Source organism: Ictalurus furcatus, chromosome 2 (genome assembly GCF_023375685.1).
Source record: "Ictalurus furcatus strain D&B chromosome 2, Billie_1.0, whole genome shotgun sequence".
Taxonomy (NCBI): domain Eukaryota; kingdom Metazoa; phylum Chordata; class Actinopteri; order Siluriformes; family Ictaluridae; genus Ictalurus; species Ictalurus furcatus.
In genome coordinates, this window is record NC_071256.1 from 28,927,479 (window position 1) to 28,948,715 (window position 21,237).

At 38.6% G+C, this 21,237-nt stretch overlaps 2 protein-coding genes across 4 annotated transcripts in view; both read left to right on the forward strand.

Annotated features, from left to right (window-relative positions):
• Positions 1-3,259, forward strand: part of mosmoa (modulator of smoothened a) — a 48,874-nt gene extending 45,615 nt beyond the window's left edge. The window contains exon 3 of the mRNA XM_053613042.1: positions 1,688-3,259. Within this exon, the coding sequence (XP_053469017.1) occupies positions 1,688-1,872 (185 nt within the window). The 3' untranslated portion in view covers positions 1,873-3,259. The remainder of the gene's footprint in view (positions 1-1,687) is intronic.
• An 11,784-nt stretch (positions 3,260-15,043) lies between these two features.
• On the forward strand, positions 15,044-21,105 carry LOC128600514 (leucine-rich repeat flightless-interacting protein 1-like). 3 transcript variants are annotated; one of them, XM_053613081.1, is made up of 7 exons: positions 15,044-15,521; positions 19,221-19,349; positions 19,804-19,974; positions 20,176-20,237; positions 20,422-20,592; positions 20,803-20,936; positions 21,040-21,105. In XM_053613081.1, the coding sequence occupies exons 4-7, from the start codon at positions 20,199-20,201 to the stop codon at positions 21,053-21,055; spliced, it is 360 nt and encodes a 119-aa protein (XP_053469056.1). In that variant the 5' UTR covers positions 15,044-15,521; positions 19,221-19,349; positions 19,804-19,974; positions 20,176-20,198; the 3' UTR covers positions 21,056-21,105. The 3 variants fall into 3 exon arrangements, with proteins under 3 accessions (XP_053469056.1, XP_053469048.1, XP_053469040.1); XM_053613073.1 differs by lacking the exon at positions 21,040-21,105 and having other exon boundaries at positions 20,803-21,023; XM_053613065.1 differs by lacking the exons at positions 20,422-20,592; positions 20,803-20,936; positions 21,040-21,105 and having other exon boundaries at positions 19,804-20,300.
• The last annotated feature ends 132 nt before the right edge of the window (positions 21,106-21,237 follow it).

Below are 21,237 nucleotides of genomic sequence, written 5' to 3' on the forward strand. Positions count from 1 at the left end.
ATGGATTAATTGCTGGTTTTTTGCTCTTTTTCCATGAAGGATACTGATCATGCTGCTGATAACGTTCAGTTATGAACAAAAAGTCTGTATAGAAAATGCAGTTTTTTTAGATGACGGATATGTATAACTTCTGGGCAACATAATGTAGTGTAGATATTGTGAGGAATTACATGACACTTTTATAACTCTGACCAACTGCACTGTAACTCGCAGAATTAAGTATTTGATTCAAATATATATTTTTGTATCAGTTGTTTGATTTCTTTTCTTACATTTATGTGCTGAATCATTTATGTGTAGTGACTTTTTGAATATCTAGGTTTAGACATAAGTTAGTAACCATAAGTTAGTTACTAATGTTTAACTAAAGGTACTAAGCACTACTGTTTTGCCAGCACTGGCAAAGATGAATAGTGCGCTACATTCTGTAAATTGTGAGGAAAAATATGAATTTTAAAATATAAATCGTGCCTTCAAGTATTATCTTTCCCCCAACAATTCCAAAGCATTCTATGGCCATGAGTCTAAGGAACAAAATAGTCTGTGTTCAATGTGTGGGAAGGATGGCATTCTCTCTCTCTCTTCCCTGTCAGTCACAGTGACACTAGCCAATCATGGGAGTGTATGAACTTTCTATTTCGGCAAATCTGTGCCAATAATCTGTGTGTGTTATTGACGTTTCTGTAAACTATCAACAAATAAAAAGTAAAGGACTCGCATGAAGAGTGTCCATCGATGAAGCCATGTCTCTCATGAAGAACAGGTAACTTCGCTAATGGTTGGGAACAGTGGCAGGCAGCCAATCAAAGCCGATTTCTGGAAAAGTGAGCTAGCCAATGATATTTAAGGTTACAGTTGAGCCAGTTGGGCTAGTCCACTACTGGCAAAAAGAAAAAGTATCCGTGCGAGCAGAAGCAATAGTTGAGAAAAAAATCAGCTCCTGAGTGTGGGGAATGATGATAATGAATCTTTATTGGTCACAGTGAAAATTCTTTTTTTCTTTGCATATCCCAGCTTGTTAGGAAGCTGGGGTCAGAGCGCAGGATCAGCCATGATACAGCGCCCCTGGAGCAGAGAAGGTTAAGGGCCTTGCTCAAGGGCCCAACAGTGGCAGCTTGGCAGTGCTGGGGCTTGAACCCCCGACCTTCCGATCAGTAACCCAGATCCAAGCCACCACTGCCCCCAATAATATTGCTTGTGCACACAGATTTTTACAAGCTCTGGCGTGCGAGGGTTTAAAAAGTTCTCCCCTTTCCACGCATCTACATCTATTTTCCTCTTGTGGTTGTAATTAAGCAAGCATCAATAATGCGCTCGGATTTGCCACCATAGCTTTCCTCTGAGTGTGTTGCGGTGCCCGGTGACTCTGCATGAGGAGCAGTGTGAAAAGAAACATCTGGCTGGCTTCACGTGTCTCGAGTTAGCCTTCACTCTCCACAGCTGGTGGTACTTGTTATACGATAGAGGAGAGCTGACTGGTCGATCACATGACATGACTTTCATGCTGATGTCGTTTATAGATGATTAAATCCCTCAGAAGGTTAATACCTCTCAAAATTCATCCCATTCTCTCTATAAACTCTTCCATGGAAGTGTCGGCGCTGCTTAATCGGTGTCTGAATGCTCGAGATGTTCAGTACTAGGGTTCTAACCTGTCTTTTCTTTTCTTTCCCCCTCTTCTCCGCAGTGATCTTGTTCTGCATGGCAGCGCTCATCTTCCCCATCGGCTTCTACATTAACGAAGTGGGTGGCCAGCCGTACAAGCTGCCCAACAACACGGTGGTGGGCTCATCCTACGTGCTCTTCGTGCTCTCCATCTTCTTCACAATAGTAGGGCTGCTGTTTGCGGGGAAAGTGTGCCTGCCTGGCTGAGGATGCCGTTTTCTCCAGGGATCCAGAAGTCCAGGAGCTTTTGGATATTTTTTTTTTTCGAAGAGGAACAAAAAAAATAATAAATAGCAGTGCTTGCTGTCTAGGAGAGCCGTCAAACGTGGGATGGCGACACTCCAGCTTAACAACTAACTCCTGAAAACGCCAGTGCACTGACTCTGCACAGCTTGTGGGTCCTGTCAGCGTCCCCCAGAAACCAACCTAGGCTTATTCGTTGCGCCTGTCTTTACGTTGCACTCCGGATTGTCCGTCCAACGCGGGACAGAGGAGCCTCGGAGGGGCATCACCCGCGTTCCAGGTGATTTGAAGGCTCGCGATGATTTCATGCTTATTTTTGTCCCTCATGAGCATTTTTTTTGTTCAGTTACTATTATTTTACTCCAGCATTGTACAGTTTTGTATGGATAGCACGCCTGCGTTTGCTAAAAGGAAGACGCGAGGCTCCACAACGAGTTCATCAGTCCCTCACTGTGCTCCAGAGCAGAGGATGAAAAGGGATGTGCATATGTGAACGAACACATTTTGTTAGAAACACTACAGGAAACAGAAGCACTAGGACTGCCGGTCAGGACCCTGTGAGGCCGTGCCTCACTGTGCTAACTCCCTCATCTGAGAGCCTTGTTACACACACACACACAAACACACACACACACACACAGACAGACAGACAGACAGACAGAGGGGGGGGGAGGGGGGTCTGGTGACCAAAATGAACTGCTACCTGCCCTTGTATGCGTCCTGGGCTCCATCAGGTCAGTGTTCGAGAAGGCCAGAGAGAGAGAGAGATCTGTTCTGTCCTTTAACCTGATTACTTACCACCCCCACCCCACCCCCCTCCGTTGTCCTGATTTGTTCTTCTGACACTCGGGATATGTTCGGTGTTATTTGATAACGTGCCATGAATCTGTTTCTGTTGCATCAGTACTAAGGGCAGACTCAGTTAGAGGGAGCACTGTGCAGTAAAGCCATTAGTATTTGAAACACCGCAGATGTACAAAAAAAAGAGAGACCTCCTTACCTCATTGTTTTTGTAATTCAAAAAAAGAAAAAATTCTTCCTTTGCTAACCACGACGTTGTGTGCCCTGTATGTAAGTTATATCTTGCCTTGGTCAGAGACATTTATCGAAAAAAGAAAAAAAAAAATGCTGTGATCATTGCAAATTATTTATCTGACACTGAATAACAGGAGAAGAAGAATGTGTGTGAGACATCCTTTCTTTTTGAAGTAATCCTTCTTTTAAACCAGTGTATCATGCAAGAGTGTATATTTACAAGGACTCTGAATCTGTATTATTTTGACGTTCGTATGAATTGAAGGTCAGTTTTCTCCTTACGAACGGTTGCTCTGTATTAAATATGTTGTTCTTATTCTTTCTTTCTTTGACCCAGTCTCCATCCCAGAAGAAGAATTACTCTTCAACAAGTGAACAGTTGCCTATACAGTTGTTATTTTAACCATTCTATCACCTCTACAGTAAATTATCCTTTTTAAAAAATGAAAAAAATAATAATGGAAAAAAAAAAAAAACTAGAGGAATTGCATCACACAAAGCTGAAAAGTATTCATCCATACTTTATGTGCTTCAAACCCAGGTATAGAAGAATATATCCTGTTTATATCCTGGGGCGGTGGTAGCTCCGTGGTTAAGATGCTGGGCTACTGATTGGAAGGTCATGAGTTCAATCCCCAGCACCGCCAAGCTGCCACTGTTGGGCCCCTCAGCAAGGCCCTTAACCCTCAACTGCTACGATGTATAAGTGGGATAAGTGTAAGTCACTCTGGATGAGGGCGTCTGCCAAATGCCATAAAATGTAATGAACTCCAGTTTGTAATAGGAATGATTGGAGAATAAATGACAGGGTCTGGTTGTGTGTGTGTGTGTGTGTGTGTGTGTGTGGAAGAGACAGCCAGTAGTGGAAGACATCACATACATCCATCTTTGGATTTAGGGCGGGGAAAAAACCCACAAAATAGAACTAAAACAAATAAGTGACTTTACATAAAGGTTAAGGAATAGATATTATTTATGACTACAGACGTACAGATTATGTATGAATAACAGTATTATATATGAAAAGGATATTAGCATTCCTTGTGCACAGTTACTGTTAACAGATCCATATTACTGGCAAGACAGTTTTTTTTGTTTGTTTTTGTTTTTCTTCTGCTTCACTATTTCACTGTATAAAATAAAAGGCATTAAAAAGCCTTATTGGCTGATATTAAATGAGCTTTTAAATCATTTCTTTCTTTGTTTGGTCTTGCTTGTGTCAGAAAGCGATGTGCAGAGCTGCTTTTCAACACAACAAATGTGGTCAGAAAAATGAATGCTCAAAATCTTAAATGATCACGATCGGAGATCTTTAAAACGTTTGAAGAGTCACATCAACAGTAGAACTCATGGCTGTGTTTAATAGTGAAAGAGCACGCACAATGCGACGAGAACTTACACGATTGGGACTACACGGCTGTATGGGCTAATCAGATCACAACGACTTCGGTTTGCTAGAGAGTGTAAAGATTGGACTGTGGAGCAATGGGGGGGAAAAAAGGTCATGTGGTGTGATGTGTCCAGATTTGAACTATTGCAAAGCGATGGGCATGTCAAGGTAAGAAGGGAAGCACATGAAGCGATGCACCTATCATGCATAGTGCCTGCTGTACAAGCCTCTAGAGGCAGTGTTATGATCTGGGGTTGCTTCAGTTGGTCAGGTCTAGGCTCAGCAACATCATGTGGCAATCAAATGAAGTCAGCTGAGTACCTGAATGCACTGAACGACCAGGTTATCCCATCAATGGATTTGTTGTTCTCGGACAGCACAGGCGTGTTCCCGGATGACAATGGCAAGCTTCATCAGATTTCATCAAATTGTGAACGAGAGTTCTGACTTTAACCCGATCGAAAGTCTTTGGGAAGACTTTACGGAGCGCATCGACTCTCCAGTCCTTGATACAAGATATCGGCCAAAAATGAACGCATCTCTGGATGGAAATAAATGCTGTCACATTGCACAAGGTTGTCGAAACAATGCCATGCTGGTATTTGTGCTGTATTCAAAGCTAAAGCTTTTTTGGCCAGGCAGGGTTTTTTTGTGTGTCTGTGTGTATGTATGTATGTATGTATGTATGTATGTAAACACAATATTTAGTCACTAGTGTCATTGCTTTGTAACAGTCAGAGGTTAGAACGTTCCTTTAAGTTTCCTGACACTGGTAAAGTTACATTCACACACGCAGCAACAAAGCAACCGGAGACCGTTCATTTTCAAGGAGAGCCGGAAACTTCAAGCGACGTGAGCCGCGGCAACTGTTAGCCTCTAAATGTGGGCGTGTCCATCAACACGACAAAGTTGAGAAAAATGCGACTTTATGCAATTATGGAGCGACTTGGCGCGGTGATTACCAACGGGAGTGACGACAGTAGAGTGCACATGATCCGTGATAAACCATGCTGCCTGTTTCGTGGACCCAGACAGTCTGGCGCTTGTGATTTCTCCACAGACAGATGCCCACAGTGCCAAAGAGCACACACTGCTTCTCCGTCATCTCGTAGATGCATATACACACTGATGAATTTTATATACAAACACCAGCCTACTGGCGACTTGCAGTATTGCTGTATGTGTGAACGTACCTTAAAGTCTTCAGGACATTCAGGGCTTCGTGCTTTGTTCACAAATAGGCAGGCTGGGGATTTATAGCTCCTGTAACAATTCAATTCAATTCAGTTTTATTTGTTTAGTGCTTTTAATAATGGACATTGTCTCAGCAGCTTTACAGAAACATATAAACACAGAATACAGATTTTAAGTGTGTGAATTTATCCCTATTGAGCAAGCCGGTGGTGAGGAAAAACGCCCTAAGATGATATGAGGAAGAAACCTTGAGAGGAACCAGACTCAGAAGGGAACCCATCCTCATCTGGGTAACAACGGATATTGTGAAAGTAAAAAAAAAGTTCATTATGGCTTTAACATGAAGTCTGTTTTGTTAAACTGATCCACTGCTCACTCAATGAGACTTAACATATGTGATAACAGAATGAACTTGTAAATATAAATATAAACTGATAAAATATTACAGCATTCTTTAATAAATACAATTAAATCATTAACGTTGGCAATTGCTGTGGTATAAGAGGAATAAAACACTTCTGGATGTTATGGGTTATTCTGTTATTGGAAAAGAATCAACTTTTGGATGGTAGCACCACCTCACCCCGTTACTGATTATTTTCCAATAGCATAAATCTTTTATTTGTTACTTAAGCTTTGTTTGATTACCGATCTGTTCGTCTTCATTTCTCTCAGTCTGTGCAGCATTCATATGAACGCGTCCTGTTAAAAGTATGTGCCGAGAATGTGCTGTTCGTGCGTTTTATCTGCTGAGTCGGTGCAGCGCAGTGTGAAATCTCGAGAGTCGGTCGTATTGATCAGCAGACATCCTGTTATCAGTAATTAATCTTACTGTGCTCGCTTCTAGCTTTTAGGTTCCTTTATAAACTTCAGCATGGATTTATGACTTCCATGATATCGAGTGGGTGTTCTAAGTGAAGGTAATTACAGTATGTACAGTAGCTGTGTGCGTGACAGAGTTTTCCATGGCACATAGAGCTAAAATATCCAATCATTATTCTACCTGCCTGTATTTTAGTAACAAAACTCACATTTCAGCACACAATTTGATTTTTTTTCCCCCGCAGTGATGCACAAAAAAAAAAAAAAACCCCACATAATCCACTTGTAGTCCTTGGGATGAGTAATATTTTTTATAAAGCTTTCTTTTTTTTTATCCTTGCAATTCTACTATAATTGCTTAATTTCCTTCATTCAACTTTGTCTATCATATTGTATTACACACACACACACACACACACACACACTCACTCACTCACTGGTGCTCATTCATACCTAGTGGCACTTTAGAGATTTAGACTAACCAGTCAACCTAACATCATGTTCTTTGAGGTGGTCTTAAACTGGAGAACCCAGAGGTATCTTCTGAAGGGAAAAAACCCAACAACAAGTAGACAGAGAGTAACAAGCCCTCTGAGCCTTGAGCTGTGATGCACCAACACTACGTGCTACAACACCATGCCTTTCAAATCATTTTGATTTCAATACAAAAATATTAAATGCCCCACATCTGTCGAATTGTGAGTGGATCTCCTGTGCACAGCCCTCTTAAAGTCATTCCACAGGTTTTTCAATAGGATTTAAATCTGGACCATTCCAAAATGTTCATCATCATCATCTGAAGCCATTCCTTTGTGACTTGGCTTTGTATTTTGACTCGTTATCATGCTGACAATTTTCTTCATCTTCAACTGTCTAACAGAGGCCTGCAGATTCGGTGCCAAAATAGATTGGATATTTGGAGCTATCTGTGATTCTTCTATCTGGACTAGAGCCCCAGTCCCAGCTGAAGAGAAGCAGCACCATAGGATGATGCTGCCACCACCACGCTTCAGTATGGGTATAGTGTTCTTTGGGTGATGAGCTGTCTTGTTATTGCACCAAACATATCTTTTAGAATCATGCCCAAAAGGTTCTACCTTGGTGTCATCAAATCATTACACATTTTGTCACATGGTTTATGGTGATTTAGTCAGGGTTTTTTTTTTAATTTTATTTTTAAGGTATGTTCTTCTGTGTAGTCACCCTAACCCGTATCCCAGACGTGAGGAATAGAGAGATTGTTTGTCACATGCAAGTAGTGACCAGTACTTGTTAGATATTCCTGCAGCTCATTTAATATTGCTGTAGGTTTTTGGCAGCCTCCTTGATAAGTTTTCAGCTTTTGTCAATTTTGGAGGAACGTCCTGTTTGTGTTAATGTCATTGTGGTGCCTCAGGTGGTAGAGCAGGTTGTCCACTAATCATAGGGTTGGTGGTTCGATTCCCAGCACACATGACTCCACATGCCGAAATGTCCTTGGGCAAGACACTGAACCATAAGTTGCTCCTAATGGCAAGGTAACGCCTTGTATGGCAGCTCTGCTACCATCGGTGTGTGTGAATGAGAAACAGTGTAAAGCGCTTTGTAGAACCGCTAAGGTTAAAAAAAGCACTATATAAGTGCAGACCATTTACCATTTTCTCCACTTCTTGATGCTGACCTTCAGTGTTCTCCCACAATTGTCACTGAGTGTCAGAAACTATATAAGCATAAATCTATTTAAAAATATTTAACCACTTGGCACACGTAGAAGCAAGTTGGATTATTTATGTATACAATTTGTATGGTGCTGAACTGCTAACTTTTAAATTTAACGTCCACCCTGAAACACATTATATATGTTCTTATTGATGTATTTGTAATGTGCTTAGCGATTCTGGTTGGTTTTATAATTTCATTATTCCTGTGAGCAGTTAACGGTTGTTTGACACTCTGACATCACAGGAGCTTCTGTAGTTACAATGGTGTTTAATAGGAATTAAACCAACTTAAACAAAAGGGATAACATTTAGGTCTTTAGCTGTTTAAAAAAAAAAAAAAAAAAAAAACCAAGAGCTTTGTTTCTCACTATTTTCCAGTAATGTCATATGAATGAGAAGTAGAAGACATGGAGATGGCAAACGCCGGACCCAAAGCAATGCAGCTATAGGACACATTTGCGCTGAAACTCAGTTCAGCTAGTTAGCAATCTACATGATGACATGTGCAATGGTTCTGACAGGAGAGTGTACGGATGAGGACATGATCGAGCTGGACAGACTGAAGGACTAAAGTGCTGCTGCATCAGCACTTCATCATTGGAAATCATTGAATATCACATGAAATTTTCCTTTAAGCTTTCTTTACGAAACTAAAAACACAAACTTTAGACACCAAGCATGTTGGTTGATGGGCTAAACTATGAGTAACTATGAATGTAATAATTGGATGCAGTGTTCCTTTAATATATATATATAATAATATAAAATAATAATATATATACACACACGTACATATGTAAATATATATATATATATATATATATATATATATATATATATATATATATATATATATATATATATATATAATCAAAATAAGCATAATCAAATAAAAGTAACGTGGATGAACAATGTAAGCTCTTTCTCAATGTAAGCTTTTTCAGGCTTGTAATATATTTTAAAAGACTCCATGTGCATTGTGAAGCTGAGTGCATATTATGAAGCTTAGCTCATGTCTCTGGCGTAGGTGTTTGTTTTGAATAATTACAAATGTAATGTACAGACGACACCCCAAGCCCTCCTACTGTTTTTCTGGGCACTGCCTGCTAAAACACATTATTGCCATGACTCCTGAGAATTCTGCTGAACCTGTAGATCCTGGGTGTATATGACAGTCTTAAGCATGATGCTTTTTACTGAAGGTACTTGGGGCACTGTGGTGTCCATAATTTATGGTACATTTTATCTTCCTGCTGACTTGCTGGATCATTACTTCAAACAGGACTGTATCATTTACTGATATATATATATATATAATGTGTGTGTGTATATGTATATGCATACATACATACATACATACATACATACATACAGTGGGGGAAATAAGTATTGAACACGTCAACATTTTTTCAGTAAATATATTTCCCATGAGGAAATTCACATGAAATTTTCACCAGACATCAGTATTAACTCAAGAAATCCATACATATAAAGAAATCCAAACATTAAAGTCTATAAATAAAGTTATGTGTAATAAAGTGGAATGACACAGGAAAAAAGTATTGAACACGCTAAGGAAAAGCAGTTCTCCAAGGCAAGGTAAGGCAAGGAATCAGCTGAAATCCATAAGTACACCCCTGTCGGTCTTCCTTGGCCTGTTTCTCATGCTGCAGTAAATAAAATCATCAAAGGGAATTGTGTGAGTTTACATGGCTAACTGCATGGAATAGCATCGTTTCTTGTTTTAATACGATTTTAACACAGCGTTACTGATATTCAGACCTGACTATTCAATTCTGCAGACTATGTATGATTATAACTGAGAGATTAAAGATTAAAATGATATTAAGGTTGCCTCGTTTTAAATACAGAGATGAAAATGAACATCTGCGTGAATGTTTACTTATGCTATAGTAAAATGATCTCCTCTTTATATCTTCCACCGTGGCTAGAATGCTGCTGCGATTTTTTTTTTGTGGTATGGCGACCAGTAAAGACAGGAAGTTTTGTCATACCAGTGTACGTGAAACTACTAAATAAAGTCTGTTAGAACTTGCCCAGCATTAGGTTGTGCCCCGCTCTCCTCTAGTTTGTTTGTTTCCTCTCCTGATAAAAGCGCAGTACCTTTTGTCCTTTGACGAAGAGGTCTTTACCTACAATTGTCTTCTTGTGAGTTTCTGCTGAAGGAGTTAGTAGTGTACCTGCAAATTTCCTGCCACATGCAACATGATTCATCTCCCAAAAACATGATTCATATGATCAGAACATGTATTTATACCTGCCATGCTTTCACGTCGCAAATATAGTATTCATGTAGGCAATTTATTTTCATTCCTCATCATTTTTATGATGCTAGATGACTCTTTTGCTAAATCTTTCAGAGCGGGTGAGTGGGTGAGTGTGAGAACAATATGTGCCTACATTAGTCACCAAGTAGCCTCATGGGACAGGAGGAGGACAGAGTGAGCCGCTTTGCTCTCCTCTTCTGTATGTGGGAATAGATGTGGCTCCGCCTCTCTCTCTGTCTCTCTCTGTCTCTGTCTCTCTCTCCTCTCTCTCTGTTTCTCTCTCGCTCTCTCTGTTTCTCTCTCTGTCTGTCTCTCTCTCTCTGTCTCTCGCCCTCCCTTCCTTCCTCTCTCTCTCTCCTCTCTCTCTCTCTTTCTCGCTAGGTGGCCGATGCCAAAAAAACACACAGCAAGAAATAAACCTCAAGTGAATTCAGGACATTTTGATTCTCTAACCAAAGTAAACAGAACTTGATTTTTATGTGTTTCTATATTTGCTCCTTCACACAACAGTATATGTAGGAGTCCTGAGTGGGTCCTGTGTCCTACAGCAGGCTGAACAACACGGCACAAATCTCTCTCAGACCTCTGCCTGCTGTTTTCCTTTCCGCTCCATCCTGACTCATCTTCCAGCCTCGGAGTGGATCAATCAGTTTGTCCTCATCAAAACTGCTAAAAATAGATAACATGATTGGTGCTGTCAGGGGAGAGGGCTTAAACAGTGGTGCACACCTTTCTCTCCACATCATTTACACTGACTCCTTGGTTATATAAAGCCAGTGGTGGTTCTAGTCCATCGATTCTAGTTTCTTTGTAGAGCGCTTAACTAATAAACATGCCAGAGTCAGTAGGAGCAAGAGTGAAGAAACCTTGAGAAGAACCAGGCTCAAAAAGGGAACCCATCTCTTCTAGTGGACAGTGAGATTATAAACAATGTGTAGAGATGTTCAATATGAGCATCATAGTCTTTACGATTACAACAGCAGTTCTTAGGTACAAGTCTAAAGTATTTAGGTGAGATTATCCACTGAAGCAAGGGTGAGACTTGGGCATAAACTGCTTTTGGGAAGTGAAACCTTCGATGCAAACATAAGATGTAAACATTGCTATTTTCTGTTAAATGAGACTAAATTCTAAAGATATCAACTATAAAAACAAATACTACAGTTATGGCAAATGCTGGATTACCTTTAAGTAACATTCTAACTTTAGTTCATAGAATTGAATACATGTGTTGATTTTTTGTTTAACTGTACACGGCATGGTGGCTTAGTGGTTAGAACGTTTGCCTCGCACATCTGGGGTTGGGGGTTTGAATCCTGCCTCTGCTCTCTGTGTGCGGAGTTCGTATGTTCTCCCTGTGCTTTGGGGGTTTCCTCTAGTTACTCCGGTTTCCTCCCCCAGTCCAAAGGCATGCATTGTAGGCTAATTGGCATTTCCAAATTGTCTGTAGCATGTGAATGTGTGTGTAATTATGCCCTGTAATGGGTTTGTGCCCCTCTCCCCTGCCCTGTGCCCCAGACTTCCCAGGGATAGACTCCAGGCTCCCCGTGACCATGTGTAGTATAAGCGGTAAGGAAAATGGATGGACAGGTGGATTTTTTAAATATATATTTATATAACAAATGACTATTGCTCTACAAGATACAGAATGTGTACCTGAAGATCTTATACAATAAAGTCATTCCACTGTTCACCAGAATCTAGTGCCACTGCATTAACTGTGTATTATATGCCATAGTATATCACTTTATTAAATATAGTCTACTTGGTTGTAAGGACCGACCCCAGGTGTTCCTCAGAAGGTGAGGATATTTCCCAGAGTATACAGGGAAAAATGCATTAACCTGTCAAGAATTATATACTCAGGGGTATGTATTTATCTGCCAAAAATATGTACTTGTGCCCTTACTTCATAGAGCAGAAATTCTTAAATAAGCCTTTTCCACATTTCTCCAAGCTATCTAGTCCTGGCGTGCTATTTACTGACATGCTTGAGTGTAGAAACTGCAGGTCAGGGACCAGTTCAGAGATTACTGGACAGTAAGGCATCTTTCTATCTGGCATGTTGCTCTGCTGCCCCCGTGTGGTGTAATATTGAACATTCATCACTTAAAAAAAGAAGAAAAAAAAGAAATGTCAAAATGTATTTTAGTGTAATTCATTCAGTCAGTCATCCTACCCCAGTGAGTCTACCCTAGGAACACTGGGTGTGAGGATGGAATACACCCTGGATTGGATGCCAGTCCAGCACAGGGCACCATGCACACACATTCACGTATATCCATTCACTCCAAGTGGCAAATTTAGCATAGCCAATTCACCTTCTGACAAGTTTTTGGAGGTAGGAGAAAACCAGAGATCCTGGAGGAAACCCATGGGGACATGAGGAAAGATGTGAAACTGTAAACAGACAATAAACCAAGCTCAGATTTAACTTGGGGATATAAGATCTATTAGGGCTGCACGATTATGGCCAAAATGATAATCCCAATTATTTTGATCAATATTGAGGTCTCAATTATTTATCACGATTATTAATTGATTTTAGTGACAACATATTTTTATTGCACTTTCACATTTATTACATTTTCTCATGCCACAATATAACACACAAGTAGGCATGAGAAAACTTGAGCTGGTCAATTATGACAGAATTTAGGAACATAGTGTGAGCCATGACACATTTACCTTCTGATAAACTAAATTTAATATTTTCAGTTCATTTTACAGACTGTATGCAAAAAACAAACGTTAACCTGTTCCACCTTGTAAATAAATACAATAAACATCAATGTTCAGTCTTTGAAGTCTGCTCCTCTTAAATATATTTAAAGCTACACTATTAGACATTTTCCACTGTCATGGTTCTGGGCTGGAGTCAGATCTCGAACCGCTCTGTGTATATTGTGTATATATCTGAATAATCTCATATAGGATGTGATTGGGTGAGTTCATTTGCCCGTCAGATGCAAAGCGCTTTAGTTTAATGGTGTTCATTACTGACGCTCCAATCAGGATTTTTACAGCCGATACGATCCAGATACCAATCTTTTTTTGTTTAAACTTTAATCAGGAGGTCTGTCATAAACAGTTAAATGTAAGCTCTCTGCTCATGGTCACTGGTAATTGAGTTAAAATAATAGCAATGAGATACTGTTGGTTAATTGATAAATAAACAAGCATAAAATATTTATTTTTAAATATCTTAAAAACAATAAAGAATCCTAATTAAGAATAGACTAACACAAATATGATCCATATTAGGAAAAAGGCTAATAGGTTTCTAAGGAAATAGTGAACTAAGCATAATGTCTAATTGATATTAAATGCAACCCATAGTAATTAAACATTATTTCATTTATCATTTTATTTATATTTTATGAAATTATATCTATTTTTTATATTAAATGATTTATTTATAACTGAGCACATTTTCTGTCTTTACATTTTAGTAGTTTTATTTTTGTTTGTTTATCAGTTTTAGATGGGTTTCCCCAATACAGTGTTCCATGTCTGCTGATAATAGTTAGTTTTGAGGGGATTCAACAAAACATGGCAACCCTAGTTGACTTTTCAAGTGATATCTGGCAACCGTGAGTTTAAATGACGTGATTCACACTCCAGTCCAGTAGGTGGCGGTAATGCACCTTTAGTGGTTTGACAATCGCCATTAAAAACAAAAAGAAGAAGAAATGAAGTGAATTAGAGTTAGTGAAGGAGAGCGGCAGTGTATTGTATGTTTACAGACTGAACAGTTGCTACTCTTGATTATGATTGGTGAGGAATTTTTATTAAAGAAGTCTGAATTAAACCCACCTTGTAGCATTATTATTAATTTACTCCGCGCGAAGCCGCTGTTTCTACACGAGCAGCTCACAGTAGCGGGTTCAGGTCATTTTGCAGGATCAATAAAAGATGGCGGTTGTGAGATCGGGAAGTTGAAGCAGATGATGTACAGAGTTACTTGTCATCATAATGGCTTCTCTGCAGTATTTACACACATGTTCGGTTGACTGAGGTGATGAAAAGCAGTGTGAAAGTAACTGTAGATGCATTTTGGACTTCCTGTAGTTTTTATTCCGATTGTATTCTACAACTCCGAACAGGTCACTCGCACCGGTACAAATAAATATTCACAGTCGCACAAAATACTTTTCAGTCACAAATGCGAGTGAAATGGTCACATTGTAGAGCCCTGAGTTTATCTGCAAAGTTTTTTCCCGTTAGGCGTGATGATGTTTAATGTCCCTGACAACCTCACTAGTGCCATTTGGCATCATGTTAATGTCATGATTTCTCCTCGCGCGAAGCTGGCCGCTAGAGGGCTAAAATCCTAACACCGTTTCCGGGTTTTGGCACTACAAAATGACGTCATTCCTGCGCCGCTCTATGGTGATTGGCTGTAGTGTAGGAAGCGCTTGATTTGTTCTGCAGCAGAGTTTTCCATGAGCGGAGGACGAACTTTAAACGTTAATATCGAAGTCGATCATGTTCATTTAATCGTGGGCAGTCAAAATCGCAATCGCGATCGATATCCGATTAATTGTGCAGCCTATTATATTGTGAGATCTATTATATCAAATTAAATCAAAGAACCAAAATGTTACAGCTCACCCCATGGGTATCATACTACGTTTATCATGCAGGAGGAAAAAAAAACCCTCTTATGTAGTTGTACAGTTTTTGCACGAGCTGAAAAAAAACAATTCTTCATGGATGCGTAAACATTGGACATCAAAATAACATGAAGATAAACTGAGTAGATGAAAATGCCAAACACAGCCCTAAACTGCACAGGGATTCGCTTTATTCATTATCATAGCAACCATTCATAAAAACCAGAAACGTCATGATACAGTGTTTTTACGCATCACGTGATTATTCTTTAGCGTGACGGCGCTTGCTTCTGTGACGTCACACAGGAGCTCCTAGAATGGAACAAGAATGCTGAGCTTTCAGACATTCATTGAAATTTGTGGGAGTAAAGTGCTTACTGAAGTTGCTCTTATCAAGAGAGAAAAATGAAGACGTTTTTGAGTACACTTGGCGCTGGTGTAGCGGATATCCCCCTGCGCCCCCTATTGTACATGGCCGGAGCTGCAGCCATGGCAGCCGCCATTTACTGTTATGCTAACCGAGGCTATCGAGAGAAAACAACTCCCGAGAATGAGGTCACAACTGAAGGTACGACTATTTTTCAGTTGTGCTGCTGTAATCCTACAATGCTAAGTTTTCTTCTGTCCTTTAAAGGAAATGAATTTAGTAGATTTATTCAGTCCATCATAAGCTAAGAGGTCTTAATTTAGTCCTGTTTTGGTGAAAGATGCACTGATGGGTGAAAGCACTATCTCTTTCTGTGCAGGTTCATGGAAGAGTTTAGCTTCATGAATGTAGGGATGCACAATTACTCGGATATCGATCGCGATTACGATTTTGACTGCCCACGATTAAATGAACATGATCGACTGCGATATTGACGTTTTAAAGTTCGTCCTCCGCTCTTCACTAACTCAAATACACAGCGTATTCACTTCATTTAAACTTAAGGTTGCCAGATATCACCAGAAAAGTCAACTCCAGTTTCCATTTTTTGATTATTCCCCAAAAAACAATATTCTCAGCAGACATGGCAAGACTGTACTGGGAACCCATCTAAAAGGAACAATTGATAAACAAACAAACAAACAAACAGAAAACTAATAAAATGTAAAAACAGAAAATGTGCTTAGTTAAATAAATAAATCATTTAATATAAAAAAATAGTTATTATAATAACCTAAAATATAAATAAAATGAGAAATGAAATAATGTTTAATTACTATGGGTTGCATTTAATATCAATTTGACGTTAAGCTTAGTTCACTATCTCCTTAGAAGGCTATTAGCCTTTTTCCTAATATGGATCATGCTTGTGTTAATCTACTTTCAAATAGGACTATTGTTTAAGATATTTAAAAATAAATATTTTATGCTTGTTTATTTATCAATTAACCAACAGTATTTCTCATTGCTATTATTTTAACTCAATTAACAGTGACCATGAGCAGAGAGATTACATTTAACTGTTTATGACAGACTTCCTGATTCAAGCTTAAATTAAAAAAGATTGGTATCTGGATCGGTTTTGGGCAAAAAAATTCTGATTGGTGCATCCCTAATGAACATCATTAAACTAAAGCGCTTTGCATCTGACGGGCAAATGAACTCACCCAATCACATCCTATATGAGATTATTCAGATATATACGCAATATACACAGAGCGCTTCGAGAACTGACTCCAGCCCAGAACCATGACAGTGGAAAATGTCTAATAGTGTAGCTTTAAATATATTTAAGAGGAGCAGACTTCAAAGACTGCACATTGAGGTTTATTGTATTTGTTTACAAGGTGGACAGGGTACCAGTGGTTTTTTTGCATACAGTCTGTAAAATGAACTGAAAATATTAAATTTAGTTTATCAGAAGGTAAATTAATTTGTCATGGCTCACACTATGTTCCTAAATTCTGTCATAATTGTCCAGCTCAAGTTTTCTCATGCCTACTTGTGTGTTATATTGTGGCACATTAATGTTACCGTCTCTAAAAAATAAATAAATAAATAAATAAAATTAAAAAAACCTCAACTTCAACTGTGCTCCTAAATTTTTGTAATTAAGAGCACAAGTGCTCCTAAAAGAAACTGTCTTGCGTCTCTCCTCCTGTGAACACTGTTATTGCCTTTTCTGCATACGCCTGAATTGTTTTCATTTGCTTGCATATTGTTATATTTGATGCATATTTTCATTTTGTTGATGACATTTTTATTTTTACTCATCCTATATTTTGGGTACAATTTTATTTATATTTTGCTTTTATGAGATAATACACTTTAAGGATCAGTCTAATTTGATGCAAAGATTTGTACATTAGCAGGAATGTAGCACAACATGGTGGTAAAAGCAGCGGTCTGTTTAATTAAATGTGAAAGTGCAATAAAAATATGTGGTCCCTAAAATCAATGAATAATCATGATAAATAATCTGTCACTATCTTCAAAAAACAGCTAAAGACCCACCTCTTCCGTGAACACTTAACTAACCCCTAAAACGCCAACCCCCACATTATTAAAAAATAATAATAATAAAAAATTACTCTGGCTCTTACACATCTATTCTGCGCACTTTGCTTCTCTAGAAATCAATTATAAATCTTGTAAGGTAGCACTACTTATATTGTTCTCCGCTTGATATATCGCTTTGCTTGTATTTCCTCATTTGTAAGTCACTTTGGATAAAAGCGTCTGCTAAATGAATAAATGTAAATGAGCCATTCCATTGAATGGGTGACATTTGCCTATTGTAACTCTTAAAAATTAAACTTACTTTGTTATCTTTTTTTCACCACTGAACCTAATAACACACATATTTCACTGTTCAAAATGTATATTGGTCAATCTCAGGTAACTTTATAAAATTTTTTACAAGGTTTCAAAGCGGGAGATGGATGCATTTTTCTCAGTCCTGTTACCAAAAATCATGTGTCTTTTAAAAAGCATGTTGCAAAGCAATGTCAACTAATTCCTTTGTTTTCCTCTCACAAAAGTGTTTATTTGGCTCCCTGTAAGCATGGTATTCATATCACAAAACTAATAAATCTACAACTTAAGTAACAGTAACTGTAAAATTTAAAGATCAAGTAAATCGTATTACATAAACTAATATTCACACTAAAATCAATACACCAGAGGATGCTATTCACTCCTGTTACTGTTACTCATAACAGGTATGGTTTATATGAGTAACAGGACTGAGTTTTTAGCATAGAATTAGCAAATACATGAAATATAGCCACATGGCATACATGCTAATAGCATGAGGATACTGAGCAAATTCGAGTGATTTACCAAAAATTTGTATTTTTAAAATAAACAAATAACATCTAACAAATAATTTAGGTAACAGGACAGTATGTTGAGATTTACCTTCTCAGACATAGTTGCAATATCATCAAATATACGGAAAAGAAAATGAGAGGACTTACTTTTGGTCTACCAATTGTCTTCAGAAGAGCCATATGATGCAAATTCCTGTTAAATGTGTCTTGTGGAATGTTCCAGATTTTTCAGAGGGGAGAATGTGTTAGGGTAACAGGACTGAGTGAAAACTTGGGGACACAACTAAATATTTATTTTATCTAAAATATTATGGATTTCTCATGGAGAAAAAAAAAACATTTTAAAGCATAGATTGGAAATAAAGTCATACAACAATGCAAAAAAACAAAACAAAAAACGATTTCTGAAGGATTTGGATAGAGAGTGGGGACATGCAACAAATGCTTTTTTTGTGTTCTAGGTAGTTTTTATTAATGTTTTTGATTAGACATTTTAAATTTGCAGTTAGCTTAATGTGCGGGACACTTTTCTTAATAATAAAATGTATTTTAGAGTTTATTTTCATGCATTTTTATACATATAATGTCCTGGGGATGGAAATGTCACCCATTCGGTGGAATGGCTCAAATGTAAATTTAAACTTTGGTTGTGGGAAAATCCAAAAATCCGGTTTTCCATTATATGAACATTTTAAATATCTGGATTGAAGTGTTTGGCACTTATGGATGAGGAAATGAAGTTTGTACTAAAGCACTAGGCTAAGGCTTAGCACTAGGCTAAGGATAGCAATCCAGACCTGTTGTTCATTAATTGCAGTTTTTATCAGGAAAACCATGCGTTAAAGTTTGATCAGAAGTCTGATGAATATAAGGATTCTGTGTCAGACATTGTACTGTAGCCTATATGACCCTTTAGATAGATCAGAGAGCTTGATGTTTGGACTGAATGCTAGTGCTCAGGAATGCTACAGTCATCTAAAGCCAACAATATTTGCACGGTGAATTTCAGAATGCTGTGGCTGAGGATGAGGAGAAGATTCAGAAGCTTGTGGTGTCTAATACTCAGCTGGAGGAGAGAGTGAGGGAGCTGGAGGAACTGCTCTGTGAAGCATGCAGAGATTGTGACATGAAAAGCAAGGTACATGAGATAAGCCCCTGATTAAAAAGTACTTTTCAAAATAATTTGATGGGAATGATTGAGAATAGGAAATATCTGTACACTGGAGTTTGATGCAGTGATGATGGCAAGATTAGATTAGATGGGAGGCTAAAATCTCACCCCTATCACGAGCTCAGAAATGAACCTATTAGGGATAATAGTTATGTAATGTATTATATAATGAGGTTTATTATTAATTATTATCAGGTTTATTATTATTCTTATCATCATGGTATAATAAGAATGATGTTGGGCCAACCTGCAGGTGTGATCATTAAATACTCTTTTGCACCATGGCTGTGTTTTAAGCATGTGAGCAAGTGTGTGTGTGTGTGTGTGTGTGTGTGTGTGTGTGTGTGTTTGTCATGAGTAATTAAAAGTGTCTGAATGTTTGTGTAGAAGTACATAAATCTTAATTGTTGAACTTTTTTAGGTCTCCCTGGCTGAAGCAGAGGAGAGACTTCAGAAGGCTTTGGAGTCCATTGATGAGCTGGAGGTGGAGAAGTCTAATCTGAACATCCAGGTGGAGATGCTGCGAGGATCTGTGCAGGACATGGTGATCCTGCTCCATGTGATTGAAGGGCAAAGTGACCAGCTAAAGAATGTAAGTGAGAAAAGTCTTGCATTAAGCAGCTCCTTAAGAAATATGAGGACTTTTCATGTTTCTTCTTCATGATGAGTTTAAATGAACCAAACTTATAATTGTATTATCAAGTTGCTAGATTTTTAACAGAAGTGGCCCATTGCAGATGTGAATGTTAAGCACTCGAGTTTGAACATCTTTTGCTCCGTGTGTGTGTTTTAGGAGTTTCATATGAAGGAGGATGGATGAAGATGAGTGTGACGCAAACAGCGGAGTTACTGAAGGTACACTTTCATTCTCATGAAACTACAACTGCTATTGTGAAATCTCTCTCTCTCTCTCTCTCTCTCTCGCTCTGTGTGTGTGTGTGTGTGTGTGTGTGTGTGTGTGTGCTTGTTCACTCACATTTTTTAAAAGTGTCTGAAAGTGTGTGTAGAAGTGAATACATCTTAATTGTTGTACTTTTAGGTCTCCCTGGCTGAAGCAGAGGAGAAACACCAGGAGGCTGTGGAGAACATTGATCAGCTGGAGGTGGAGAAGTCTAACCTGAAGCACCAGGTGGAGGAACTGCAAGGAACAGTGCTGGACATGGGGAACATGCTAACTGAGATTGAAAGGGAGTGTGACAAGCTAATTAACGTAAGTGAGAAAAGTCTTGCATTAAGCAGCTCCGTTAGAAATGATATGAGGACTTTTGAATATTTCTGCTGCATGATGAGTTTAAATGAACCAAAATTAAAATTGTATTTTCAAGTTGCTAGATTTTTTAAGTAAGAGAAATGGCCCATTGCAGATGTGAACATTAAGAACTCGAGTTTGAGCATCTTTTGACTCGTGTGTGTGTTTTAGGACTTTGAACGAGAGCGGGAGAGACACAGCATCCTCAAGTCCGAGTATGATGAGATGAAAGAGACTTTGATGGACAAGGAGGAATTACTGAAGGTAAACGTTCCTTCTCATGAAACCATGACTGCTATTGTAAGGTGTGTGTGTGTGTTTGTGTTTGTCATGAGTAATGATTCAATTTTTAAAAGTGTCTGAATGCTTGTGTAGAAGTAAATAAATCTTAATTGTTGTGCTTTTTAGGTCTCCCTGGCTGTAGCAGAGGAGAAACATCAGAAGGGTGTGGAGACCATTGATCAGCTGGAGGTGGAGAAGTCTGACCTGAGAAACCAGGTGGAGACACTGTGAGGATCAGTGCAGGACATGGGGAACCTGCTATCTCAGACTCACAGGGAGTTTGATTAGCTAACGGACGTAAGCAAAAAAATCCTTGCATTAATC